The 25,952-nt window shown below is 40.0% G+C and overlaps 1 protein-coding gene across 1 annotated transcript in view; it reads left to right on the top strand.

The window, feature by feature from the left end:
- The window catches only part of LOC111145608 (cytochrome P450 3A12-like), a 41,112-nt gene that overhangs the window by 3,674 nt on the left and 11,486 nt on the right, over window positions 1-25,952 (top strand). The window contains 9 exon segments of the mRNA XM_022500615.1: window positions 2,672-2,771; window positions 9,964-10,077; window positions 11,337-11,425; window positions 12,961-13,109; window positions 18,465-18,535; window positions 18,537-18,593; window positions 19,824-19,890; window positions 23,429-23,589; window positions 25,099-25,325. Of these exon segments, the coding sequence (XP_022356323.1) occupies window positions 2,718-2,771; window positions 9,964-10,077; window positions 11,337-11,425; window positions 12,961-13,109; window positions 18,465-18,535; window positions 18,537-18,593; window positions 19,824-19,890; window positions 23,429-23,589; window positions 25,099-25,325 (989 nt within the window). The 5' untranslated portion in view covers window positions 2,672-2,717.

Here is a 25,952-nt window from a genome sequence, read left to right as displayed (position 1 = left end):
AGAAAGAATACAGATCACTGGGTCACTGCTAGTTGCATTCCCCTGCCACTTCCTATAGTCGATACTGGTCAGCTCTGGAGGGTGTCAGTCTTACATCATTGGCCCCAGTTCTGTCCTTAGTATGTGGTTCTTGTGCTTAGCGATAGAAAAGAACCACATGGAAGACCTGGCTAAAAATAGATATTCTTGGGGTGCCTGGGTGGCTCAGTGGGTTAAAGCCTCTGCCTTCAGCTCAGATCATGATCCCAGGGTCCTGGGATCGAGCCCTGCATCGGGCTCTCTACTGAGCAGGGAGCCTGCTTCCCCCGCTCTCTCTGCCTGACTCTCTGCCTACTTGTGATGTCTGTCAAATAAATAAATTAAATCTTAAAACCCTTTTTTAAAAATAAATAAATAAATAAATAAAATAAAAATAAAAATGGATATTCTTGGTTTCCATTACTCAGCAACACCAAATCTAGAGGATGTGGGGTGGGACCCAAAAAGCTGAATTTAACTGGCAGTGGAAGCAATATTAGGGCTGGGTGAGACCATGAAGGTAAAGGGTTACACCAAACCACTGTCCCTTGTCCATCCAGGTGTTTTTGAACAAACAGGATGGGACGAGGGGAATCATTCAAGAAATATGACCAGGCTGATGGGAGAGTGAACTTAAGTGCCACTTCAGAAATTTCTATCACTGCTTCAATAGTAAATATACTCGACTCCCACTTCAGCCTTCTGCATTTTACTTTTTAGACATGGGTAACACTTAGTACAGTGGTTCTCAGCCATTTTTAGATGTGATCACAAAACCATTTGAAATTCCTCTGTGACATCCAAGAAAGAGTAGGGGACTTGTGGAATATCTTCCATTTTGTTCTGGCAAATGATTTATAATGGAAAATAAAATGCCAGAGGGTGGTATAATTAAGATTAAAATAAACCTCAAGGGGCCAGTTGCCCCCTGCCTTTTACAGGCATACTGACAGGAGGTCAGGCTGGATAGGGATGGATCACATACAAAGAGTCAGCTTGGTGTGTGAGACATGTGTCAAAAGGAGGCATGCCCTGCTGCTCCAGGATGTCACCTACATGGAGCCCAAGGAACTCACACTTGGGACCCACATACAAGAATAAACACAAGTAATAAAAAGAAAATACTTTGAAAATGAATTATGCATGTTTCTCTTTATTTCTTCATTTTCTTTGTCCTTTCTTTTCAAATTTTTCTGACTTTGACCTTACCAAGGACATCTCTTTAGTGGTTAAAAAAAAATATTTTCTTGGGGCACCTGGGGGGCTCAGTGGGTTAAAGCCTCTGCCTTCGGCTCAGGTCATGATCTCAGGGTCCTGGGATCGAGTCCCGAATCGGGCTCTTTGCTCGGCGGGGAGCCTGCTTCCCTTCCTCTCCGCCTACTTGTGATCTCTCTCTCTGCCTGCCTCTCTGCCTGCTTGTGATCTCTGTCTGTCAAATAAATAAATAAAATCTTTAAAAAATAGAAAATATTTTCTTTAATATGTTATAAACTGGGGCACCTGGGTGGGTCAGTCATTAGGCATCTGCTTTGGCTCAGATCATGATCCCAGGGTCCTAGGTTCAAGCCCCGCATTGGGCTCCCTGCTCCATGTGAAGCCCATTTTCCTGTCTCCCCCTCTTCCTGCTTGTGTTCCCTCTCTTGCTGTGTCTAATAAATTAATTAAATCTTTAAAAAGAAAAGTTATAAACTAGGAAGGAAATTTTAGAAAATAGGGCAAAGAAATCATTCATAATCCTACCATCACTTTTTTTTTAAGATTTTATTTATTTATTTGACAGATAGAGATCACAAGTAGGCAGAGAGGCAGGCAGAGAGAGAGGAGGAAGCAGGCTCCCTACTGAGCAGAGAGCCCGATGCGGGGCTCGATCCCAGGACCCTGGGATCATGACCTGAGCCGAAGGCAGAGGCTTAAACCACTGAGCCACCCAGGCACCCCCTACCATCACTTTTTGAGCATTCCAAGATGTTGTCATTTGCAGATATATCTTTACATGTGTGTGATCAGTGTATCTACAATTTTCATCTAATATTCTAACATATGTCTTCCATGTGTTTGATATTTCTTTAAAATTATAATTTTTCTTTTCTGGTGGGTAGACTCCCTTGTTCTTTTTTTCTTCCTAGATAATTCACTTGCCTTTAGTTACTTACTAACCCAACTTTCTTTTTGATAATATAGATAAATTATTTGAAATGTTTGAAATACTTCTAAGATATTTGAAATATTCTAAACATGCAAAAAATTATGGAGAATGGCCCAAGAAATACCCATCGCCTAGAGTTAACAAATATTTTAATGTTATTTCTTTTTATTTAAAAGATTTTATTTATTTATTTATTTGAGATAGAATGAGAGCAAGTGAGAGAGAGAGGGAGCACAAGGGGGGGCAGCAGAGGAAGAGGGAGAAGCAGACTTCCTGCTGAGCAGGGAGCCTGACGCAGGGCTCCATCCCAGAACCCTGGGATCATGACCTGAGCCAAAGGCAGAGGCTTAACCAACTGAGCCACCCAGGCACCCCTCTAATGTTATTTCTAATCAGATGTCAGAGTTTGGATTATGTAATGTCAAGATAAGGCCTGGACTTCCAGGCATGGCTACAGCTACAGAAACCGCTATGTTAAGTGTAATCAGCTCTGTTTTCCCGACACAGGTTTTATGATGGACGACAGCCTGTGCTGGCTATCACAGATCTGGACATGATCAAAACAATACTAGTGAAAGAATGTTATTCTGTCTTCACAAACCGGCGGGTAGGCATCAGTTCAGTTTTAATTTACAGATTGATTGATTAATTTATAAAGCTCTTATTTGGAAATAATTATAGATTCATAGGAAGTTGTCTCAGGAGATCCCATGTCCCGTGGCCTTCAGATTATTTCCCCTTAGGTAATAAAACTATAATTTGTATGGAAATGGAAATTGACATTGGTTCTAGCCACAGAGTTAGATTAAGATTTCAAGTTTTATGTGCACTCATTTGTGTGTGTGTGTGTGTGTGTGTGCGCGCGCACGCGCGCATCTCTGAATATTTATCTTACATGTAGATTTGTGTATCCACCACCCCTGTCACGTTGGAGAGGTTTTCCATCACCAAAAATCTCCCTCTTACTATTCTTTTATAGGCACGGTGTGTAGCTTGTCTCTTCATTGTCCCAGAGTCTTCAGCAAAGCAAACTCTTTTTTTTTAATTAGGCCAATTTATCCTTTTTTCCTTTTATGGCTTGTGAGTTTGGCATCAAGTTTGAAAACTCTTTACCTAGCCCTAGGTCCTAAGACTTTCTCCAAGTATTTAGTTTTATGTTTTATATTTAATATAATGTCTTATGTATTCTGTTCTACATTTATAATGTAAATCTTATATAGTGTTATGTTTTACATGGAAGTCTGTGATACATTTTGTGTTATAATTTTTTTAAGTTGTATTTGTATTTAAATATTCAATTAAGTATTCAGTTAATTAACAGATTGTTATTAATGGAGTGCTTTATTAGTTTGAGAGGTAGAGTTTAGTGATTCATCAGTGGCCTGTAACATGCAGTGCTCATTACATCAGGTGCCCCCCTTAATGCTCATCACCTCATCACTTACCCCATCCCCTCCCCCACCTCACCTCTAGCAATCCTCAGTTTGTTTCCTATAGTTAAGAGTCCTGTTATTTGTGAGGTGTGAAGTTTAGGTCAAAGATCTTTGTTTTTGGCCAATGGACGTCTAATTGCTCTAGCACCATTTGTGAGAAGACTATACGTCCTCCACTGAATTGCTTTTGTACCAGGATCAAAATTGAGTTGGGCCTATGGGCGCGTATCTGTTTCTCATTCTGTGTTTCTGTTCATTGATCTCTGTATCTCTCCCTCCACCAATACCAGGCTCTCTTGATTACTGCAGCCCTATAGTAAGTCTCAGCATTGTGAACAGTGATCCTCCCATTTTTTTGTTTGTTTGTTTGAATCGTGTTAACTATTTTAGCTCCTTTGCCTTTCCATACAAATTTAGAATCAGCTTATCTTTATGAACAATTTGCTGAAATTTTGATAAGAATTGATTTAAACCCATAGATCAGTTTGGGGGAAATCTATGTCTTTACTAAGTCCTATCTTTCAAGGCATGAACACCGTATGCTTATTCATTTATTTAGGTTTTCTTTGATTCTTTTCACCAACATTTAGTTCTTCACATAGAGACCTCACAAGTATTTTGTTAAATGAGCACTTAAAGTATTTCCACGTCTTTGGGTGATTATAATTGTTACTGTTTTTTTAATGTGTTTTGACATATTTGTTAGGGTCCGTAATCAAAGGAACAAGACTGATACAAAGCGAAGGTCAAGCAAAGCTTTATTTCGCGCCAAGGACTGGTCGGGGCATCTCTTACAAAGAGGTGACCTCTCCCAGCCTCACAGACTAACTTTTATAGAGGTGGTTGAGCCTGGCTACACACAGGTGGCCAATGAGATTACAATACACAGAGAAAACTGCACAGTCATGCTAGGTCACACATGAGTGGACAATTGAATTACAATTTACCCTAGTAGATATTTGAACTAGGCTATCACCTTGGTCAGAATTGGAAAAGGCGGGGCCCACTCTCCTTGGTAGCTAAGGAGAGAGTATGCGTGCCCCGCTGATTGGATGTCTCCACCTGGCCTAACCCACCCTTGTATCTGGGCTTTGCAAGTAAGTTCCTCTGGGAGGGGCAGGTTCAATCTAAGTTTACTGCATAGGGTCATTCTAAGTTTACTGCATAGGGTCAATCTAAGTTTATTGCATAAACAACAAAATGGCTCCCTCTGGCTAAGTAGGCCCTTACAATATTCGTTTTTGTTATATAAAAATGTGGTTGATTTTTTTCTTTTTTTTATTAACATATAATGTATTATTTTTTTCAGGGGTAGAGGTCTGTGAATCATCAGTCTTACACAATTCACAGTGTTCACCATAGCACATACCCTCCCCAGTGCCCATCCCCCAGACACCCCATCCCTCCCACTCCCCCTCCCCTCCAGCAACTGTCAGTTTGTTTCCTGAGATTAAGAGTCTCTTATGGTTTGTTTCCCTCTCTGGTTTTATCTAGTTTCCTTTTTCTCTCCCTTCCCCTATGATCCTGTGTCTTATTTCTCAAATTCCTCATATCAGTGAGATCATATGATACTTGTCTTTCCCTGATTGATTTATTTCACTTAGCAAAATACCCTCTAGTTCTAGCCACGTCATTGCAAATGGCAAGATAATCAGGGTTTTTTGATGGCTGCATAATATTCTGTTGTATATATATAGAGATGTGGTTGATTTTTGTGTGTTGATCTTATTTTCTACAACCAGCTTAGCTCATTTATTAGATGCAGAGGTGTTCTTTTTTATATTCCTTAAGATTTTCTGCATTGACAATTATGTCACCTAAAATATGATCACTACGATTTTTATCTTTCCAATCTGTATACCTTTTTTTCTTTGTTTCCTCTCTTGCGCTAGCTAGAATTTCCAATGAGATTTTAATAAGAGCGGTGAGAGTGGACATTTTGTCTTGTTCCTGATCTTAAGGGGAAGCATTCAGTCTTTCACCAATTAAAATTTTTTTTGTTTATTTACTACAACTAAAAGTATGTATTTTTAAGGTGCACAGTGGGCTGTTGTAATGTATGTATTCACATTTTGAAATGATGAACACAAATGAATTAACATAACCGTTACCACCCAGAGTTACCTTTATGTAAGATGTAATATATAAGATCTATGTACTACTTTTTTTTTAGCAAATTCAAGTATAAACTTCAGTGTTTACTATGATCACCATGCAGTACATTTAGTCTTCAGATATTTTTCTTCTTATAACCAAAAGTTTGTACCATTTGATTAACAACTGCCCTTCACCCCCCTCTCTAGGTTCTCATAACTATCATTCTACCCTCTGTTACTGAGCTTGGTTTTATTTTTAGATTTCACTTACAAGTGAGATCATACAGTATCTATCTGTCCTTCTGTGTCTCATTCAGTTGTACTTATTAGCAATGTTGTCCTCCAGGTTTATCCATGTTTTTTGGAGAGCACAGGATTTCTTTCTTTTTAAGACAATGATATTCCATTTTCTTCTCTTTTTTTATTTTTTCAGTGTTCCAAGATTCATTGTTTATGCACCACACCCAGGGCTCCATAAAAATTCCATGTTCTTTATGCATTCATCTGTCCGCTTACATTAAAGTATATATTAATGGGTATGGGTAAGGATTTACTATTGCATTTCATTAGTCCAAGTTTTTCATAGATCACTTGTTCCTTCTTCCTGTCTTCCTTTGTGATTTCATGGGTGTTTTTTATGGGGGAATGCTTTCATTCCTTTATTTTTGCCTTTTCCATATCTACTCTAGGTTTTTGCTTTACAGTTACCAAGAGGCTTGCATGAAACTTTTTATAGTCTTATAGATATAGCACCCTGTTTTAAGCTCATAAGAACTTAACTTTGGGGATGCCTGGGTGGCTCAGTGGGTTGGGCAGCTGCCTTCAGCTCAGGTCATGATCCCAGGGTCCTGGGATCGAGTCCCATGTTGGGCTCCTTGATTGGCGGGGAGCCTGCTTCTCTCTCTGCCTCTGCCTGCCACTCTGCCTGCTTGTACACACTCTCTCTCTCTCTCTGACAAATAAATAAGTAAAATCTTTAAAAAAAAAAAAACTTTCTCATTCAAAACCTCAGTGCTTTTACTCCCCCTCTATTTTATGTATTTGAATTCGCAATTTACATATATTTATACCGTGTATCCATAAACAAATTCTTATAGGTATTTTTAATTGTTTTATCTTTTACACTTGAGTTATAAGTGATTTGTATATCACCATTACAATATTACTGTATTCTGAATTTGAGTATTTACATTTACCAGTGAGTTTTGTACTTTCATATGATTTCATGTTACTAGTAAGTGTCCTCTCTTTTCACCTTAAAGAACTCCCTTCAGTGTTTCTTGTAAGGCAGCTTTAGTGGTGATGAAATTTTCTACTTGTGTTTGTCTGGAAGTGACTTTCTCTCTCCCTCATTACCTGCTTTTCTGGGTAAATTATTTGTGGTTGCTAATGTTTGCTTTTGGGGGTTTTTTTTGTTTGTTTGTTTCTTTTACGACTTTGAATATTTTATTTCACTCTCTTTTGGCTTTCAAGATTTCTGCTGCTAGATCCACTGAATAGCCTTGTAAGTGTTCCCTTGTCTGTGATGAGCTCCTTTTTTCTTGCTGCTCTCCAGGTTCTCTTTGATTTTTGACAGTTTTTTAATAACATGTCTTGATGAAGTCTTTTTGGGATTCAATCTGATTGGGGACCTTTTTTTTTTTAATTATTATGTTATGTTAGTCACCATACAGTACATCATTAGTTGTTGATGTAATGTTCCATGATTTGTTGTTTGCATATAAAACCCAGTGTTCCATGCAATATGTGCCCTCCTTAATACCCATCACTGGGCGAACCCATTCCCCCACCCCCTCTCCCATAAAACCCTCACTTTGTTTCCCGAAGTCCATAGTCTCTCGTGGTTTGTCTCCCCCTCTGATTTCCCCCCCTTCATTTTTCCCTTCCTTTTCCTAATGTCCTCCATGCTGTTCCTTAATTTCCACATGTAAGTGAATTATGCTGAGTGAAATAAGTCAAGCAGAGAAGGACAATTATCATACAGTTTCACTTATATGTGGAACATAAAGAATAGCGTGGAGGACGTTTGTTGACTGGGGACCTTTAACCTTCATATTCCAGATTTCCATATATTTCCCTAGGTTTGGGAAGTTTTCAGCCATTGTTCCTTTAAGTAAGCATTCTGCCCACTAAATTTTGTCCTAGTGGGACTCCCGTAATGTATTGTTTCACTTGGTGATGTCCTGTAAATCCTGCAGGCTTTCTTCCCCAGTTATTTTCATGTTTTTCCCTGGCTCTGACTGCGTAACTTCAAACGCAGAGAAGTGTGATTGGCTTAGACAGTTGGGGTCCACAACATCAGCAACTGCTTGGTCCATAGGAGCAAGAGCTGTGGGGGCTCATTGTGGCCGTGTTGCTATTTGCCTGTTCAGTAGCATCTCCAGATACAGCGTCAGTGGACTGGGGCAGGCAGAATGGTGGCCAAGGTTGGTGCTGCACACACATTCACCTGTGGGCACTGAATGGAGGCACACGCCCCAAATGAGGGCTAGGCCCAGCAGCAGGGGCCAAGGACAAATGCAGGCACATAGGTAGCACTGAGTGCTGTCTGTCTGCACTCTTGTGACTTCAGGGGCTAGCCACTGTTGCATGCATGGCACTGGGGCTTGTGACCGGAGTTCAGGCTGGCAAAGTACAGGGTTTAGCTGTGGACTCATGTGGCAGTGCAGTCCAGTGACAGGAATCAGGCCGGCAAAGTACAGGGTTTTGCTGTGGACTCATGTGGCAGTGCGGTCCAGTGACAGGAGTCAGGCCTGGCCTTAGGCACCTGAGAAGCTGCTAGGACCTGGGCTGGTGTTGTACCTATGTCAAGTCACAGAGGCCAGGGTGGCTTCTGGTGCAATTTCCAGGGCTCAGGGTGCTAATGGTGGTGCTGGCTGAGGCAAGTCCAGTAGGGGCAGAGGGAGCAGAGCTGGACTCAGGCAGCTGGAGTCTGTGAATATGAAAACCTGTGAGACCATCAACAGCAAAATCTTAGAGGGTGCATGGTACTGTACCTGCTGTTGGTTCCTTAGCAGCTCAGGCTGCTAGGGTCTTCTGCAGAACAGGACACAGAGAAACATGGTCGCTCATGCCAGGTGGCTAATGCTGGTAGTCCTGTCCCTCTTTGCTCTTAGCTGTGTCTAGATGTGTCAGCCATGCCAGTCTCTGGGTGGGGTGAAACCAAAGTGCATCATTTGTACCATGCCCTGAAGGGGTGGGGCCAATGGCCACTCACCCCTCTGCCCATTTACCAGGAAGGGGAACTATCTCAGGTCAGAGGGTGTCCTCTTGGTGCTGAGCAGTGCCGGCCTGGGTCATGGGGTGATGCAGGCAAAATGAAGCTAATCTCCCTACTTTTCTTATATAGTTCTTCTCAAGAGTTTTGCCCCAGGAGTGTTGTTGAAACTCCTTCAATAGACTCCTAAGCTCTTAGGCCTAGTTTTGTGGATAGCTGTCTGATTGTTGTCCTTTGAGGGGTGACAGAGGCTGGAGTGTCCTGTTCCATCATCTTTGTGATATCACGTCAGTCTTTCCTCACTGAGATAATGTTAGGTGTAGGGTTTTAGATGCTCTTTATTAAGCAGAGAAAGTTCCTTCTGTTCTTTGTGAATTTTTATCATGAATGCATAGAGTTTGGGAAGATGGGGGAAAGATTGGAGATAGTTAGCTTGGTAGGCCAGTCCCAAGCTGAGAAATAGAATTATCTCTTTTTCCTTCTGTCCCTTTGGAGAAATACAGGGGGAAAAGATCTCCACGTCACTGTACCATTTCTTCACAATAACATATAGATTCCTAATGGTTTTAGTCTTCAGTACTATTTTTTTAAAGAATCAGTATATCAAGACATCTGTTTTTCCAGATGCGCATGCTGTACATATATGTAAAGACTGAACTGCTCTGAGGCAAGATGCATTGCCAGTCTATTTGGCTGCCTTCCATCTTTGCAATTCTACTCTGCATAGCTTAAGAGAATGTACTAGTTGTTAATTGTGTGTATTCCCCTAGAGATATAGTTTCCCTACCAAATTATTCCATCCCATCTTTATATTGGAAAGGAAACTGGGACATAAAAGCTGGAAAGCATATCAGGTGGCTGGATGCCTCCTTCAACCTTGCAGGAAGCTAGACGTTTGAGATAAATATCTATTAAGCATCTAGCATATGGCCTGCTATTAAATAGGCAGTCACTAAATATTTGGTGAGTAATTCACACCTATTTAACAGATTTTCTACAAACTTGGAGATCTCCAAAACTTATGTGGGGTAAAATGTGTTTTTCTTTGACTAGTTTCTTGGTCCAGTGGGATTTATGAAAAATTCCATCTCTATGTCTGACGATGAAGAATGGAAGAGAATACGAACATTGCTATCTCCAACCTTCACCAGTGGAAAGATCAAAGAGGTAAGAAAGAAGAGGATTTCAATTAAAACGTTAAGGAATACATCTGGGGACAGGTAGGAAATAAGAACATACTCCATTTCTAAGGAGTAGTCTGCTATATTTGGGCTTCCTAAAAATGGTCTTTTCTCTTTCTGTCCTAGAAAACACATGATAAGATTTATCATTAAATGTCTCTTACTCTGGCTGACTTATTTTGCTTAGCATAATACACTCTAGTTCCATCTGCATTACTGCATATGGCAAGATTTCATTCTTTTTGAGGGCTGGATAATATTCCATTATGTATATATGCCACATCTTCTTTTTTTTTTTTAAGGATCTCTCTTATATGTGGAATTTTTTTTTTTAAATTTTGTTTTTATTTATTTGTCAGAGAGAGAGAGAGAGAGCAAGCACAGGCAGACAGAGTGGCAGGCAGAGGCAGAGGGAGAAGCAGGCTCCCTGCCGAGCAAGGAGCCCGATGCGGGACTCGATCCCAGGACGCTGGGATCATGACCTGAGCCAAAGGCAGCTGCTTAACCAACTGAGCCACCCAGGCGTCCCTTATATGTGGAATTTAAGAAAGAAAAAAAATAAACGTATGGGAATAGGAAAAAAGAAAAAAGGAGAGAGGGAAGCAAGCCATAAGTGACTCTTAAGGAGAGAACAAACTGAGGGTTGATGGAGGGAGGTGGGTGGGCTAGGGGCTAGATGGGTGATAGTTACTAAAGAGGGTACTTGTGATGAGTACTGGGTGTTGTATGAAAGCGATGAGTTACTGAATTCTACTCCAGAAATCAATATTGCACTATATGTTGAGTAACACAATTTAAATTAATTAAACAATTAATTAAAAATAATTAATTATGGAGCACCTGGGTGGCTCAGTGGGTTGAGGCTTCTGCCTTTGGCTCAGGTTGTGATCCCAGGGTCCTGGGATCGAGCCCCGCATTGGGCTCTCTGCTTGGCGGGGGCCTGCTTCTCTCTCTCTCTGCCTGCCTCTCTGCCTACTTGTGATCTCTCTGTCAAATAAATAAATAAAATCTTTTAAAAATAATAATTATTATTATATTTTTATGTATTTTATATATTTATATATAATTTTATACATATAATTAATTAAAAATAAAAATAAAACAATTAATTTTTTAAAATTAATTGAGTAAACACAATTTAATTTTTTTAAAAAGTCCCGTACTGCTCCATGTTTGTGAAAGCCAGATCATTCTGGGACTTGATTTTCCAATTTAACTTCAGGTGGTGGTATGTTTTGTGTATAGATGTTCCCCATCATTGGCCAGTATGGAGATATGTTGGTGAGGAACCTGAGGAAGGAGGCAGAGAAAGGCAAACCTATCAACTTGAAAGAGTAAGTAGGAGTCCAGCGGCTGGGATTCCAACTCTGTCACGACACTTTCCAGCTGCTGCCATAAAGCCCAGTTCTCACTGTTGAGTTACTCCAGCAAACAAGCTGAAGTAGGCGTGTGGTGTTAAATTCCGATGGGCTAGCCACGAAGAGGTAGCTCACCTAGAAAGGCAGGGCAGCCAGAAGAGAAAGGATTGGCTCCTGCTTTCGGGAGCAAGGATTAAATTATCTACTTAATTGTCACTTTGGTTATTCTGGAAGACCAAAATACATTCTTGAAATGAAGAAACAGAATTGTACCGAAGTTTTGAGAGTAGAATGTGTGCAGTGGTGGGAGGGGAAGATACATATTGGCAGGCAGTGGGTGGGGCGGAAAGTTACAAGGTGGAATATGGAACAACTTTAAAAAGTTTCATGATTTGGGGTGCCTGGGTGGCTCAGTGGGTTAAGCCTCTGCCTTCCACTCAGGTCATGATCTCAGGGTTCTGGGATCGAGTCCCACATCGGGCTCTCTGCTTGGCAGGGAGGCTGCTTCCTCCTCTCTCTCTCTCTGTTTGCCTCTCTGCCTACTTGTGATCTCTCTCTGTCAAATAAATAAAACCTTTAAAAAAAGAAGTTTCGTGATTTTTTTTGGTGGATATTTGCAAAATGCTAAATGTTAACTTTTGTTACCACTTTTCCTTCCTTCAACCTCAAAAGAGCTAAAGTCTTACACACAGGGTATGGGTTGGCTGACCACAGGGCGTGGGTAGTCATTTATTATCTAAATTTGGGTATTTTTTAATCATGCAGGAATAACTGGTATACACTGGGTTGTCCTGTGAAAACGAGGAGCATATGATCAGTTAGTTATGGGCTTCCATGAACCAGTTTTGGAGTGATCTACTATTTTTCTGGGAACATTCAGAGTTCTTACATTTTCCAGAAATGAGTGAGTCCTCAGAGCAATCCCAGTTCAGTGGAGATGAGACAGAGTGGGTCTTTCAGGAGCCTTAGCAGGGGTGTAGGGAAGAAAGGATGGTGTTCCTGGCAGTGCAGAACAGGGTGTTGGTGTTCTGTGGTGTGCTGAAGAGGAATCAGCTCTGAGCACAGATACTGTGGTGAGAGAAGATCCAGATCAGTTTCACAGTTCGTGGCTCCATGAGGAAGAGTTAATTATCCCACCACTTGTCCTGCTCAGACACAGTGCTTATTCACCTTCTGCTGCTCATACTCAAAACACACTACTGTAATTTATCCGATTTTGGGTCTCTATCCACCGTGTCTGAGCTCCTGGAGCTCAGAGGTGTGTCTAACATGTCGCAGTGTCCCCATCACCCCTAGCACAAGGCCAGCTGCATCACTGGCACCTCACGAGCACTCATGAGTGAGTGTGATGGCATCTAGACTTTTCAGATGATGCAGCAGCTGGCTCTGAATGTGTGGCTTTTGTCTTGTCTGGATGTCGGAATCTATGTGCACTTTTTGCTGCATGTGTTGGATTAAGATAGTAAAGAGGTGGTGATTTTAATTACACATGTTTTTTCTTTCTCTCACAGCATCTTTGGGGCCTACAGCATGGATGTGATTACCAGCACATCGTTTGGCGTGAACATCGATTCCCTCAACAACCCACAGGATCCCTTCATGGAAAATGCCAAGAAGCTCTTCAGATTTGAGTTCTTTGACCCACTTTTGTTCTTAATATGTATGTACACTACTGTTTTTTCTTTTCTCTTTCTCTTCCCTTCCTTCCTCCCTCCCTTCCTTCACTTTTTTCTTTCTTTCTACAATAGCTTTATTGAGATATAATTCACTTACTATATGTGTTACCCATCTAGAATATAAAATTCAATGGTTTTTATGACTTCAGTATCTATCAATGAATGAATGTAGAAAATGTGTACACACACACACACACACACACGTATATACATACATACACAATGAAATCTATTTAGCCATAACAGAAAGGGGATCCTATATTTGTGACAACATGGATGGAACTTAAATAAGTTAGAGGAAGACAAATTCTGTATGGGCTTACTTCTATATGGAATCAAACATCCCCCCACCCCTGAAACCAACTTCATACAAAAACAAGGTGAGATTTGTGGTTACTAGAGGCAGGAGTTACAGGGGTGGGAATTGAATGAAGGTGATGAAAAGGTACAAAGTTTCAATTATAAGATAAAAAAGTACTGGCTTGTAATGTACAACAGGATAAGTATAGTTAACACAGCTGTGTGAAGAGTTTCAAAGTTGCTACGACAGTAGATCCCAGAAGTTCTCATCACAAGGATTAAAAAATTTTATTTTGTAAATACATGAGATGATGGACATGTTATTGTGGTAATCATCTCTTGATATATGCATGTCAAAGCCTTATTCAGTATACCTTAACTTGTATAATACTGTGTATCTGTAAACTCAAACTGAAAAAAAAAAAAAGGTTTTGGTGCATTCAAAAATATGGGCAACCATTACTATAGTCAATTGTTAGACCATTGTTGTCAACTCAGAAATCTGTACTTTTTTACTATCACTACTTACATTCCTTAGTCCTAAGCAGCCAGTAATCTTTCTGTCTTAATAGATTTGCTTCTTCTGGATTCTTCATAGAAGCGGAACCATAGAACATCTGATCTTTGTAGCTGCCTTCCTTCATTAGTGTAATGTGTTCAAGGTTTATCCATGTGGCACCATGCATCAGTACCTTCTTTCTTTTTATGGCCAAAAAAATATTCCATTTTGAGGACATACTGCATTTTATTTATCCTTTCATCATTTGATGGACATTTGGGTTGTTTCCAGCTCTTGGCTATTGTGAATAGTGGTGCTATCCACATTCACGCACAGGTTTTTGCTTGATTACCTGTTTTCAAGTCTCTTCAGAATGTACTCAGGGGTGGAATTGCTAAGGTATGTAGTTAATTCTGTGTTTAAGTCAATAAGGAACTGCCAAACTATTTTCCATAGTAGCTACACCATTGTACATTCCCAGTAGTAAAGTGTGAAGGTTCTGATTTCTCCATCCTTTCCAACACTTGGCCAACACTTTTCTTTTTTAATAATGTCTCTTTAATGATCCACCTTAATGGGTGTGCTCTTGTTTTGCATTTTCTTTTTTTTTTTTTTAAGATTTTGTTTATTTATTTGACAGAGATCGCAAGTAGGCAGAGAGGCAGGCAGAGTAGGGGGTGGAAGCAGGCTCCCCGCTGAGCAGAGAGCCCGATTCGCGGCTTTATCCCAGGACACTTGGATCATGACCCGAGCCGAAGGCAGAGGCCTCAACCCACTGAGCCATCCAGGTGCCCCTGTTTTGCATTTTCTAATGGCTAGTGAGGTTGAACCACTTTTTATATGCTTGTTGGCCAATTTTTTAAGATTTCTTTTCAGTGTTCCAGAATTCATTGTTTATGCACCACACCCAGTGCTCCATGTAATACGTGCCCTCCATAATACCCACCACCTTGGTATCATATCTAAGAAATCATTGCAAAATCTGAGGTCATGAACACGCCTGAGTTTTCTTCTAAGAATTTTGTAGTTTTAGCTCTCATATTTGGGTCTTCGATTCCTTTTGGGTTTATTTTTGTATAAGGTAAGAATTCAACTTCATTCTTTTGCATGTGACTATCCTCTTGTCTCAGCACCATTTTTTGTAAAGACTGTCTTTCTCCATTGAATGGTCTCAGAAACCTCAAAATTCCACTGACCATAAACACATAGGTATATTTTTAGAGTCTAAATTCAATTCCACTGATCTGTATTCCTATCTCTATGCCAGTACCACACTGCCTTGATCATCATAGCTTTGTGGTAAGTTTTGAAATGGGAACCTGGAGTTCTACAACATTATTCTTCTCATTTTTCAAGGTTGTTTTTGGCTATTCTGGGTCACTTACAATTCCATATGAATTTTAAATTTAGAATGCCAATTTCTACAAAGTACCCAGCTAGGATTCTGACAACAGAATGCATTAATCTGTAGATAAATTCAGGAAACCTTGTCATCTTGACAATGTTAAGGTTTCTGATCCATGAACATGTGATGTTTCTCCATTTATGCATCTTCTGTAATTTTTCTCAACAACTTTTGTAGTTTCCAGAACATAAGTTTTGCACTTCTTTTGTGAAAGTTATCCTTAAGTATTTTATTGTTCTCAATGTTACTCTAAATGGAGTTTTATTCTTAATTTCACTTTTGGATTGTTCATGGTAGCATATAAACATACAATTGATTTTGTATGTGGATCTTGTATCCTGAAACCCTGCTAAACTTTATCAGTTCTTAAGATTTTTAGTTCATTCCTCCAGATTTACTATATAAAACATCATGTTATCTGATAATACAGATGGTTTTACTTCTTTATTTCTTTTTTTTAAGATTTTATTTATTTATTTATTTGATACTATTTATTTATTTGATGGACAGAGATCACAAGTAGGCAGAGAGGCAGGCAGAGAGAGAGGGAAGCAGGCCCCTCGCTGAGCAGAGAGCCTGACCTGAGCTGAAGGCAGAGGCTTAACCCACTGAGCCACCCAGGCACCCCTACTTCTTTATTTCTTATACGAATGTCTTTTATTCTTTTTCTTGCCTACTTCCCCAGCTAGAACCTTTAGTACAGTGTTGAATAGAAGTGGCAATAGAGACATCCTTGTTTTGTTTTTACTCTTAGGGGAAAATGCCCAGTCTTTCACTGTTAAGTATGGTGTTAGCTATGAGCTTTTCATGGATGCCCTTTAATAGACTGAGAATATTCCTTTCTATTCCTAGTTTGATGAGTGTAATTATTGCAAAAGGGTATTGCATTTTTGTCAAATACTTTTCCACGCCTATGGAGATGACTATGTTATTTTTGTGTTTTATTCTACTGATATGGTGTATTACACAAACTCACATTGCTGGGATAAACCCCTCTTGGTTATGGTATATCCTTCCTTTGTTTGGTATGTTGCTGGGTTCAGTTTGCTAGCATTTTGTTGAGGGTTTGTGCATCTGTGTCATAAGATACATTGGCCCATAGTTCTCTTTTGCCATGATACCTTTGTCTGTTTTTAGTATCAGGATAATACCTCCCTCATAGAGTATGTCTGGAAATACTACATCCTCCTCTCTTTGGGGTAGGATTTATTCAGAATTGGTGTTGATTCTACTTTCAATATTTGGTAGTAGAGTTTCTTCACTACTAACTCAGTGTTTTTCTTGTCTTTAAGATTGTCTACTTTTTTATGTCCGTTTCCTGTTTGTATCTCCCTGGGAATTTTTCTGTTTCGTCTAAGTTACCTAATCTATTAGTATGTTCTTGTTCGTAGTATTACAAGGTATCACCATATTATTGTGAGATACCACCTCACACCAGTCGGAATGGCTAAAATTAACAAATCAGGAAACAACAGATGTTGGCAAGGGTGTGGAGAAAGGGGAATCCTCTTACAATGCTGATGGGAATGCACACTGGTACACACACTCTAGAAAACAGTATGGAGGTTCCTCAAAAAGTTGAAAATAGAGCTACCCTATGACCCAACAATTGTACTACTAGGTATTTACCCAAAGAATACAAAAAGGGGCACCTGCACCCCAATGTTCATAGCAGCAATGTCCACAATAACCAAACTCTGGAAAAAGCCAAGATGTCCATCGATAAGTGAGTGGATAAAGAAGGTGTGGTATATATATACAAGGGAATATTATTCAGCCATCAGAAAGGATGAATAATTACCACTTACATCGACATGGGTGGAACTGGAGGGTTTTATGCTGAGCAAAATAAGTCAATCACAGAAAGACAATTATCATATGGTTTCACTGATATGTGGAACATAATATGGATCATAGGGGATCCTATGGATTCTATGGATCAAAGAGGATCATAGGGGAAGGGAGGGAACACTGAATGGGAAATCATCAGAGAGGGAGGAGAAAAACCATGAGAGACTTTTATCTACAGGAAACAAACTGAGGGTTGCTGGAGGGGAAGTAGGTGACGGGATGGGGTAATTGGGTAAAGGGCATTGGAGGGGGCATGCGATGTGATAAGCACTGGGTATTACATGCAATTGATGAGTCACTGATCTCTGCTTCTGAAACTAATAATATACTATATGTTAATTAATTGAACTTAAATAAAATAAAATTTTTTAAATGAAAAATAAAATCTTTTTAATGTTAGCACAAATCTCCCCTTTCATTTCAGATGATAGAATTTGAATCTTTTCTCCTTTTCTCTTGATCATCTAGCTAAAGATCTTTTGAAAGAAATCAGCCTTGGTTTCCTTGATTTTTTTTTCCTATTGTTTTTTATTCTTCATTTCATGAGTTTCTGCTCTTGTCTCTATTGTTTGCTTCCATCTGCTTGCTTAATGTGCAGTTTGGTCTTGTTATTTCAGCATGTTTAAGATGGAAAGTTAGATTGTTGGTTTGAGATCTTGGTCCATTTTGAATGTAGACATATAGCAGTTTTTCTCTCTGGTGACTGCTTTTGCTACATCCCTTGAGTTTTGGTATATCATACACATTTTATCAGTCTCCAGGGAATTCCTAAGTGCCCTTTTGACTTCTTCTTTGAACCATTGTTATATAGCAGTGTCTTGTTTAATTTCCACATATTTGTGAATTTCCTAATGTTCTTTCTGTTCTTGATTTCTAATTTTATTCTATTGCAGTTGAAGGGCATACTCTGCATTATTTGCATCCTGACAATTTCTTAAATGGTACAATTAATTGAAGTAGCATATCATGGTCTGGTTTATTCCAAGAGGCTCTAGTCCAAAAGATAAAAGGCTAAGAGATCCAGGAATGTTCTCCTCTTCCTTTAGTCACTCCAGAGATATCCAAGAGGCTGCTGATCTCACTCCTGTAGTGGCGGCCCTTATGTATGACTTGCACCGGCTTAGTCCTTGGCTTGAAAGTTGGAGGAAAGGTCATAGAGGGAATGACTCCTAGTTTCAATAACTCCTTGTGTCTTTTGCTTTTCTAATTGGTAGACCAAATTATAATTGCTCTGGGAACATTTTCCATTTTCACTGTGCTTTCTGTTGTTCTTTTTCCTTACAGTATTCTTTCCATTCCTTACCCCGGTTTTTGATATATTCAATATTTCTGTGTTTCCGAAGAGTGTTACCAATTTTTTTTACAAAATCTGTAAAAAGGATGAAAGAAAGTCGTGTCAAAGATGAACAAAAGGTAAATCTGTTGATCATTAACATGCAGTATTTTACTTTTTGATAATTGAGCTGTGTGTATCTGATGTGTGCTCTTCTATGTATTTTTTTTAAAGATTTTATCTATTTATTTGACAGAGGTCACAAGTAGGCAGAGAGGCAGGCAGAGAGAGGAGGAAGCAGGCTCTCCGCGGAGCAGAGAGCCCAATGTGGGGCTCGATCCCAGGACCCTGGGATCATGACCTGAGCCGAAAGCAGAGGCTTTAACCCACTGAGCCACCCAGGTGCCCCTCTTCTATGTATTTTTTAGGGCGGGTATAGAACTGCAGTATTCAGATCAGAAGAGTTCTATCATTTTGGGCAGAATGAAGAAGGTGGAGGTTTAGGAGCCAAAGAGACAATAATTAAAATTTAGTAATAAGCATGGCAATTAGTATGCCACTACATAAAATTTGTTGAGAGAAGAACTACCACTTCCCCTCAATAAATTGTCAGAGGATAAAAATCACTATGTAAAAATCATTTTCCGGGTAGTATAATTTTGCCATATCTTATATTGGCAGACATCCCTTCAATTTCAAGCCTTTACTTTATACATTCTCCAGTGTAGTCCTTATCAGACACCTGGTGTCTGTGTTAAATTTGAGCCTGTGACAGGCTGGAGTGGGCAGGAGACAGCAAGATGGCTGAGCCTGCTTTGCCTTCCTGAGACCTGGCAGCAAGAACAAGGATGTATGTAGGGCAGGGATACAGGGTTGGGTGCCTCAGGATGTCACTGAAGATTCCAGAGTTCTGGAAGGGTGGGGCATTGGAAGATGCTGACACAGAGGCTGCTGGTGGACTCAGCAGAGGTCAGGGGATTGATCTATGTGGCCATTCATTAAGAATTGAAGCTGGAGAAAAAAAGAACTGAAGTCAGGGACTGTCTCCTGAGGAACCAGGCATGACAGGAGAGGGAGCCGACAACTCTTTGGCCAGAAAGCCGTGGTCAAAAGCCAGATGAGCTAAAGATCAGAGAGGGCAAGGACCAAAAATCAGTTGGGCGTGATGGCTGGATTCCTATCAGAGAAACAGTCTGCTCTGCAAGTTTCATATCTGGATTTTTTTTCACTGATGACTCAAACAACAGTATTCAGACTTCTGGCCATAAAGGGGCAATATTCTCAGGAAAGAAGTTAGATACCGTACCCCTGATTTATTTCTGACTTCATAAGTGACATTTTACCATTGAAACTTCTCTTTCTACTTCCAGCACCGAGTGGATTTTCCCCAACTGATGATTGACTCCCAGAATTCTAAAGAAACAGACACCCATAAAGGTGAGCAAGGAGGGCTTCCGAGGGCCAGCAATGGGGAGGTTCAGAGGCAAGGGGTGGTTCTGAGATGCAGAGGAAGATTTTTAGCAGATGGAATTTCTGCAAATTGAAGAAAGACACATGTTCAGATATAAATGGTAGCCAGAATCACTTTCCAGAAGCATGCAGCCACAACTCTCTTCAGTACTTGAAGGGCAGCCATAAACGTGGCAGTTGGTGGTCTGGTCTACATCAGAACTTTTGGGGAGCTTGCTTCCAATGTCAATTCTCCGGTTAAATCAGACCCTCTGAACGGGAACCTCTACCTGGAAATTTGCATCAAGTCTTCATCACATCAGGAGGCACTTGGCCCCAGTGTTGGTGACCTTCACCTGGAACACTGGTTGAACTTGCGTTCACTGCCTTAATGTATTATAAAGTTTTATTTTTCATTTTGTAATTAAGAAGTGACTGGTGCAAGATGCCTTTGTGATTGTATAAATACTGTGTTTTTCTTCAAACATTCATCTACTACTTTTATCATGGATGGTATTTAATTGAAACTATTATTCCTATCATGGCTTCAAAATGGTGACTTTCTAATTCCATCATTTCTTCTACATTTATGGGTGATAGTCCATTATAAGGGAGCTTCATGTTCTCTCATTAATTTATTTATGTCAGTCTGATCTCATATATTGCTAACTTAGTTTCTTAAATCATTTTTTATTTGGATCCTCAAATTCACTCAGGTTTGTCCATTGGAAGCCCTTGCAAGTGGGATCCTGTGTGCTTTCTTTTCTCTTTTTTCTTTTCTCTTTTTCTTTTCTTTTCTTTTCTTTCTTTTTTGGGGTTTTTGTTTTGTTTTGTTTTGTTTTGAGTAGATTTTTTAATAGCAGTTTTAGATTCAAGCAATATTGAGTGAAAGGCACAGAGATTTCCAGTATTTTCCACCGACACACAGCCACCCTCACTTTCAAAATCTCTCTGATGTGGTAATTTTGTCACAACCAGTATACATACAATGACACATTATTACCATTTAAGTCCATAGTTTAAATTAGGATTTATTGTTGATGTGGTATTTCTATGAGTTTTGACAAATGTGTAATGGTGCATATCTACCATTATAGTACATAGAGTCTCCTGTATCCTTTTCACAGATTACTTTATGAGCACTTCTTGCATCTGACATAAGACATTCCAGGTCTCCCTTTTACTTCCCCTGATGAGCTTTGAAATCAGCCATTACTTCAGGGAGCTCTGTTTCCTTTTAGTGAGAATGGTATTTAGAAAAGAAACTCTGGGATGCATGGGTGGCTCAGTCAGTTGAGCATCTGACTCTTGGTTTCAACTCAGGTCATGATCTCATGGATCATAGGATCAAGCCCCGCATCTGGCTTTGTGCTCATTGGGGAATCTGCTTGGAGATTCTCTCCCTCTGTCCCTACCCTCCTAGCACACATGTGTGTGCTTTCTCTTTCTCAAAAATAAATGAATGAATTTTAACCAAAAAAAAAAAAAAAAGAAAGAAACCAAAACCTGGGATCTAGGAGTGCTCATTGCTGTTAGGGTTGCTTTTTTTTCTAGATCGTCTCAGTGGACCAGGCTAATCACATCAAATATATTTACACAGGAATGATAAACCTAAATATTTCTTTATATCTCCATAACCAGTGATTGTAGACATGCTGTCTCCCAAATAAAAGCCTTGATTTATAGTTTCTTTCAATGACAGAAACATTCCCATCATGGTTAACTTCAAGCTATCAAGGTTTCACAACCATCTCACAAAATTCCTATATATTTAACAATTGATTCTGGAGAAAAGGGACAGCCTTACTCTATTACATCACTAAAATATATCTATACCAATGTATACATCTACCTCTATCTGTGTGTTTGGTTCAAGATATTTTCGTGATGAAGGAAATATTCTATATCTGCCCTGTTTGGTACAGTGACCACTGCACACATGTGGCTACTGAGCACTTGACATGTGGTTAGTGCCTCTGAAGAGCTGAATCTTATATTGTGTTTAATGTAATCAATTAAAATTTATATTTAAATAGCCACATCTGGCAAATGGCCACCACATTGAGCAGTACAGATCTAAACTTTGAATCACTGGGTCCATGCTAAAGGAGGAAAGGTTGGATAGTTGAATGTATCCACAGTGACAGAAGGTATCACTGAAAATCTGAAATCTGTAGATCTTTCTTACAATTATGCTGTGTTGTTTCTAGTTGTGAATTTCATGTCTGTTGCAGATACCTTGTTCATTTCAGTGCTCTAAGGATCTAAAGGTCCTAATCCAGTTCCAATCAAATAGGTTAGAGCCTGGGCAGCTTAGTTTCTACCAGGAGAAAATCAGAGAGGCCAATTTACATATTGGTTGGAGCCATTCACTAAGGAAGGTGACATTCAGGCCTGACTGAATGAGCATTGCTCTATCTACTCACTGGATTCTGTTTCTCTGTATTTCATGCTGGCCAGTACCCTTCTATTGATGCATTCTTTCTTATACTTTTTTTCTAATTAACATAGAGTGTTTTATTCGCCCCAGGGGTACAGGTCTTACATCATCAGTCTTACAATGCATAGCACTCACCATAGCACATACCCTCCCCAATGTCCATAACCCAGCCACCCTGTCCCCCTACCCAAAACCCCCCAGCAACCCCCAGTTTCTTTCCTGAGGTTAAGAGTCTCTTACGGTTTGTCTCCCTCCCCAGTCCCTTCTTATGCTCTTTTAATGGCATTAGTTACCCAGCATCAGTCTCCCCTCTTCTAGCTTCTAGTCTGTGTTACAGTTTCTGTACGTATCTGAGATCGTCCACTTGAAGGGTAGTGTGCCCCAGGTCTTCTATTACCAGATGCCTCCCAAAGATATAATCCATGCATCTCATCACATTTTGTGAAAGCTCAGATTTTGGTTCCATTGTGCTAGGATGATGTTTGAAATTCTGCATTTCTAATAAGCTCCCAGATGCTGTTGATGCTACTGGTCCATGGAGCACATATTGGACAAAAGTTTTTCTGTAGCCAAATATTGTTCTAAGTTCCTGCCAAAATGTTTAGATAAAAGTTCATTGAATTTTCCTGATAATTAAGCCTTAGCATTGCATACTCTCTCTCTCAAAAAAAAAATTAAGCTGTAGAAGAATGTAAATTTTTCCCAGGGAAGAATACTAGCCTGTGTTACTTACGGCTAAACTACTTTTAGGACTCTTCAGAGATAGACGGATAACACTATGTATGTGAGACAGAAATGCCATCTCCTAAAATTAGCCACCTCTGTTGGTGCGGAAGGTGGCATAAACAGGAGCAGATGGCCAAAAATAGTTATAATCCTGGGGAATAAGCAGATCAAAACAACTTTTGCCTCTTTCTGGCTCTGTAGGATAGACATTAGAGTGCAAACCACTCCTAGTCTGATTCCGAATTGCTTTTACCTATTTTCCCTAAAGGATCTGGGAGTTTCATTTGGGTTTCTTGTCATTTGAACTGTGATGTTTTTCATTCACCAGCTTTAGCTAAAATATCTTTCTTCTCCTCTTAGCTCTGTCTGATCTGGAGCTCGTGGCCCAGTCTATGACCTTTCTTTTTGCTGGCTATGAGACCACTAGCACTGCTCTTTCCTTCTTGGCATATGAATTGGCGACTCGCCCTGATGTCCAGCAGAAACTACAGGAGGAGATTGATTCGACTTTCCCCAAGAAGGTGAGCAAGTCATGCCTGAGGAGGGAGGTCAGGATGAGCTCTGTGATGCCTTAGTAACAGAAGAGCCCTCAGATCTTGTGGGTTTACATAGCAAAGATTTACTTTTGACTCATTCCCATGTCCACGATGGGTATTAGTTGAGGATGGGAGTATTCAGTGATGCAGGGTAAAGAGGCTCTGCTTTCTTATACCAGCATTATCTAGAACGCAAAGACTTTATGTTGGCCGGAGAACAAAAAATTAGAGTGTTGCTCACTTGCTTTTCCAGTATTTGGCCCCAAACTGACATACAGATCCTCCGATCACAGCCCATTTGCAAAGTGGTTTCCCCTAAGGTCAGGTGGACTGGGAACTATGGGGGTCTACATGGATCTTGGGTGAGCAGTAAGTGTCTATGCCCCACACCCTCTGAAGGGTCAACTCTAATTAGCTCAACGTAACAAGTCAGAAACTGAGCTACAGAGACATAACATAACTTTATTTCACATCACATACCTAGTGGTGAAAAAGCCAAGCTACGAACCAGATTGCCTGGATCCTGATGGAACTCATAACTCCTACAGTGTTGGCTCTTAAATATAACACCAAGCAATAGACACAATTGCCCACAGTTTTCAGGCCTCTGCGCAAACTGAAATTCTCTGCTTAGGAAGACACCTGGCCTCTGGGGCTGGAGCGGCTTATTTGGTTTATTGTCAACCTTGACGCAACAACTATGAGACCCTTCCAGCAACAGAGGGTGGAGCTGAGGGTAGGGTTCTTATTCCTTTACATCTTTCCCTAGAACTGAAATTGCGTACCATGGTACCGTCTTATCTTAGTCTTCTTTTCTCATATTTGTGTTAGAGAAGAACTCATTACTCCCCAGATTATTTGTAGACTTTTTACACAATATAGTGCTTCTCTCCAAACTTTATATATATAACCAAAAACTAGGAAGCAGGATATTTCAACTAGAAGACTTTATATGGAATAGGGGATTTTTTTCTGTTTTTTCTGTCCATTCTCTTTCCTTGGTACAGATGTGTGGGCCCTCTTTTGAAAGCAAACAGTGACTTCAGCATATTCCAAGTAAAAGTAAGGGTTATAGGCTTTTTTAAAATCATTTTTTTTAATTTATTTTCAGCATAACAGTATTCATTGTTTTTGTACCACACCCAGTGCTCCATGCAGTCCGTGCCCTCTCTAATACCCACCACCTGGGTTATAGGCTTTTAATCACTTTTGTTTACATGAGGAAGAATAACTACTACATGGTGGTGAGAGGGACTTCAGGCCCTGTTTAGGGGGTTGTCCCAGCGGTCTCCCCTAGTGACTTGTGTCCCTACTCTACACATGTCAGTGGGCCGCTGAACAGGTCAAAGGACATGGTAGATATGAAAATGTCCATAAATTCCCTTTACCAAAATACATGATTCTTAGGTGTCCCTAACACTACAGTAGTGTATAGAGTGAGTTGAATGTTGATTCCAAATCTCAATGTATCAAAATCTGTTTCTTTCCTTCCAGACACCACCTACTTACGATGGCCTTGTACAGATGGAGTATCTGGACATGGTGTTGAATGAAACTCTGAGATTACATCCAATCGGTGGCAGACTTGAGAGGGTCTGTAAGAAAGATGTGGAGATCAGTGGTGTGTTCATTCCCAAAGGGACAGTGGTGATGGTGCCAGTGTTTACTCTTCACCGAGACCAGGATCTCTGGCCAGAGCCTGAGGATTTCTGTCCTGAAAGGTACAGGGAACCCTGGAATGGGGAACCCATCCTCATACTGGAGGATATTCTGATATTTCCTTCATATAGATGACAAGCATGTGGTTGTACAATTATTCATTTGGACATCGTTGTGCTTCTAGAAGTTTTTTTCTTATTACAAAATGATCATTCTTTGTTGTCAATATTTTATAAGCTGCAGACTTAGAAACTATAGAAACAAAGAAAATTATAGTCATGTACAGACCAAATATATTAAAATTATCAATAATGTCATGTATCTCCTTATGGACATTTTTCTGTGTATTATAGATTACTAAAAATTAGGATGATATTATACTTTTTTGTTTTGAACTGCTTAATGTAACATTAGACTACAAACAACATGCTATATTTCTGTGTGTGATTATATGTATATGACTTATTTTTTTTTAACCACTATCATCTTTCAGGAAATAGGCCTTTTTTCCCTTTAAGTTTTTCTGTCCTTTCTAGCTCTCTGAATTCACCCTCCAGCCCCCACATTCCATGTTTATTAACCTTGGCCCCTGTTCTTTCTGGCCTTAGTGGGAGAGCAGGACCTGAGTCCTCATCCCTGGCAGGGGGAGCAGCCTCATGGCTGCTCATCTCTGATTCTTTTTGAACTCT

Source organism: Enhydra lutris, unplaced genomic scaffold (genome assembly GCF_002288905.1).
Source record: "Enhydra lutris kenyoni isolate GAN:26980312 unplaced genomic scaffold, ASM228890v2 scaffoldscaffold13, whole genome shotgun sequence".
Lineage (NCBI taxonomy): Eukaryota > Metazoa > Chordata > Mammalia > Carnivora > Mustelidae > Enhydra > Enhydra lutris.
The sequence above is the reverse complement of the archived record's forward strand: the minus strand, read 5'-3'. Positions and strand labels throughout refer to the sequence as shown.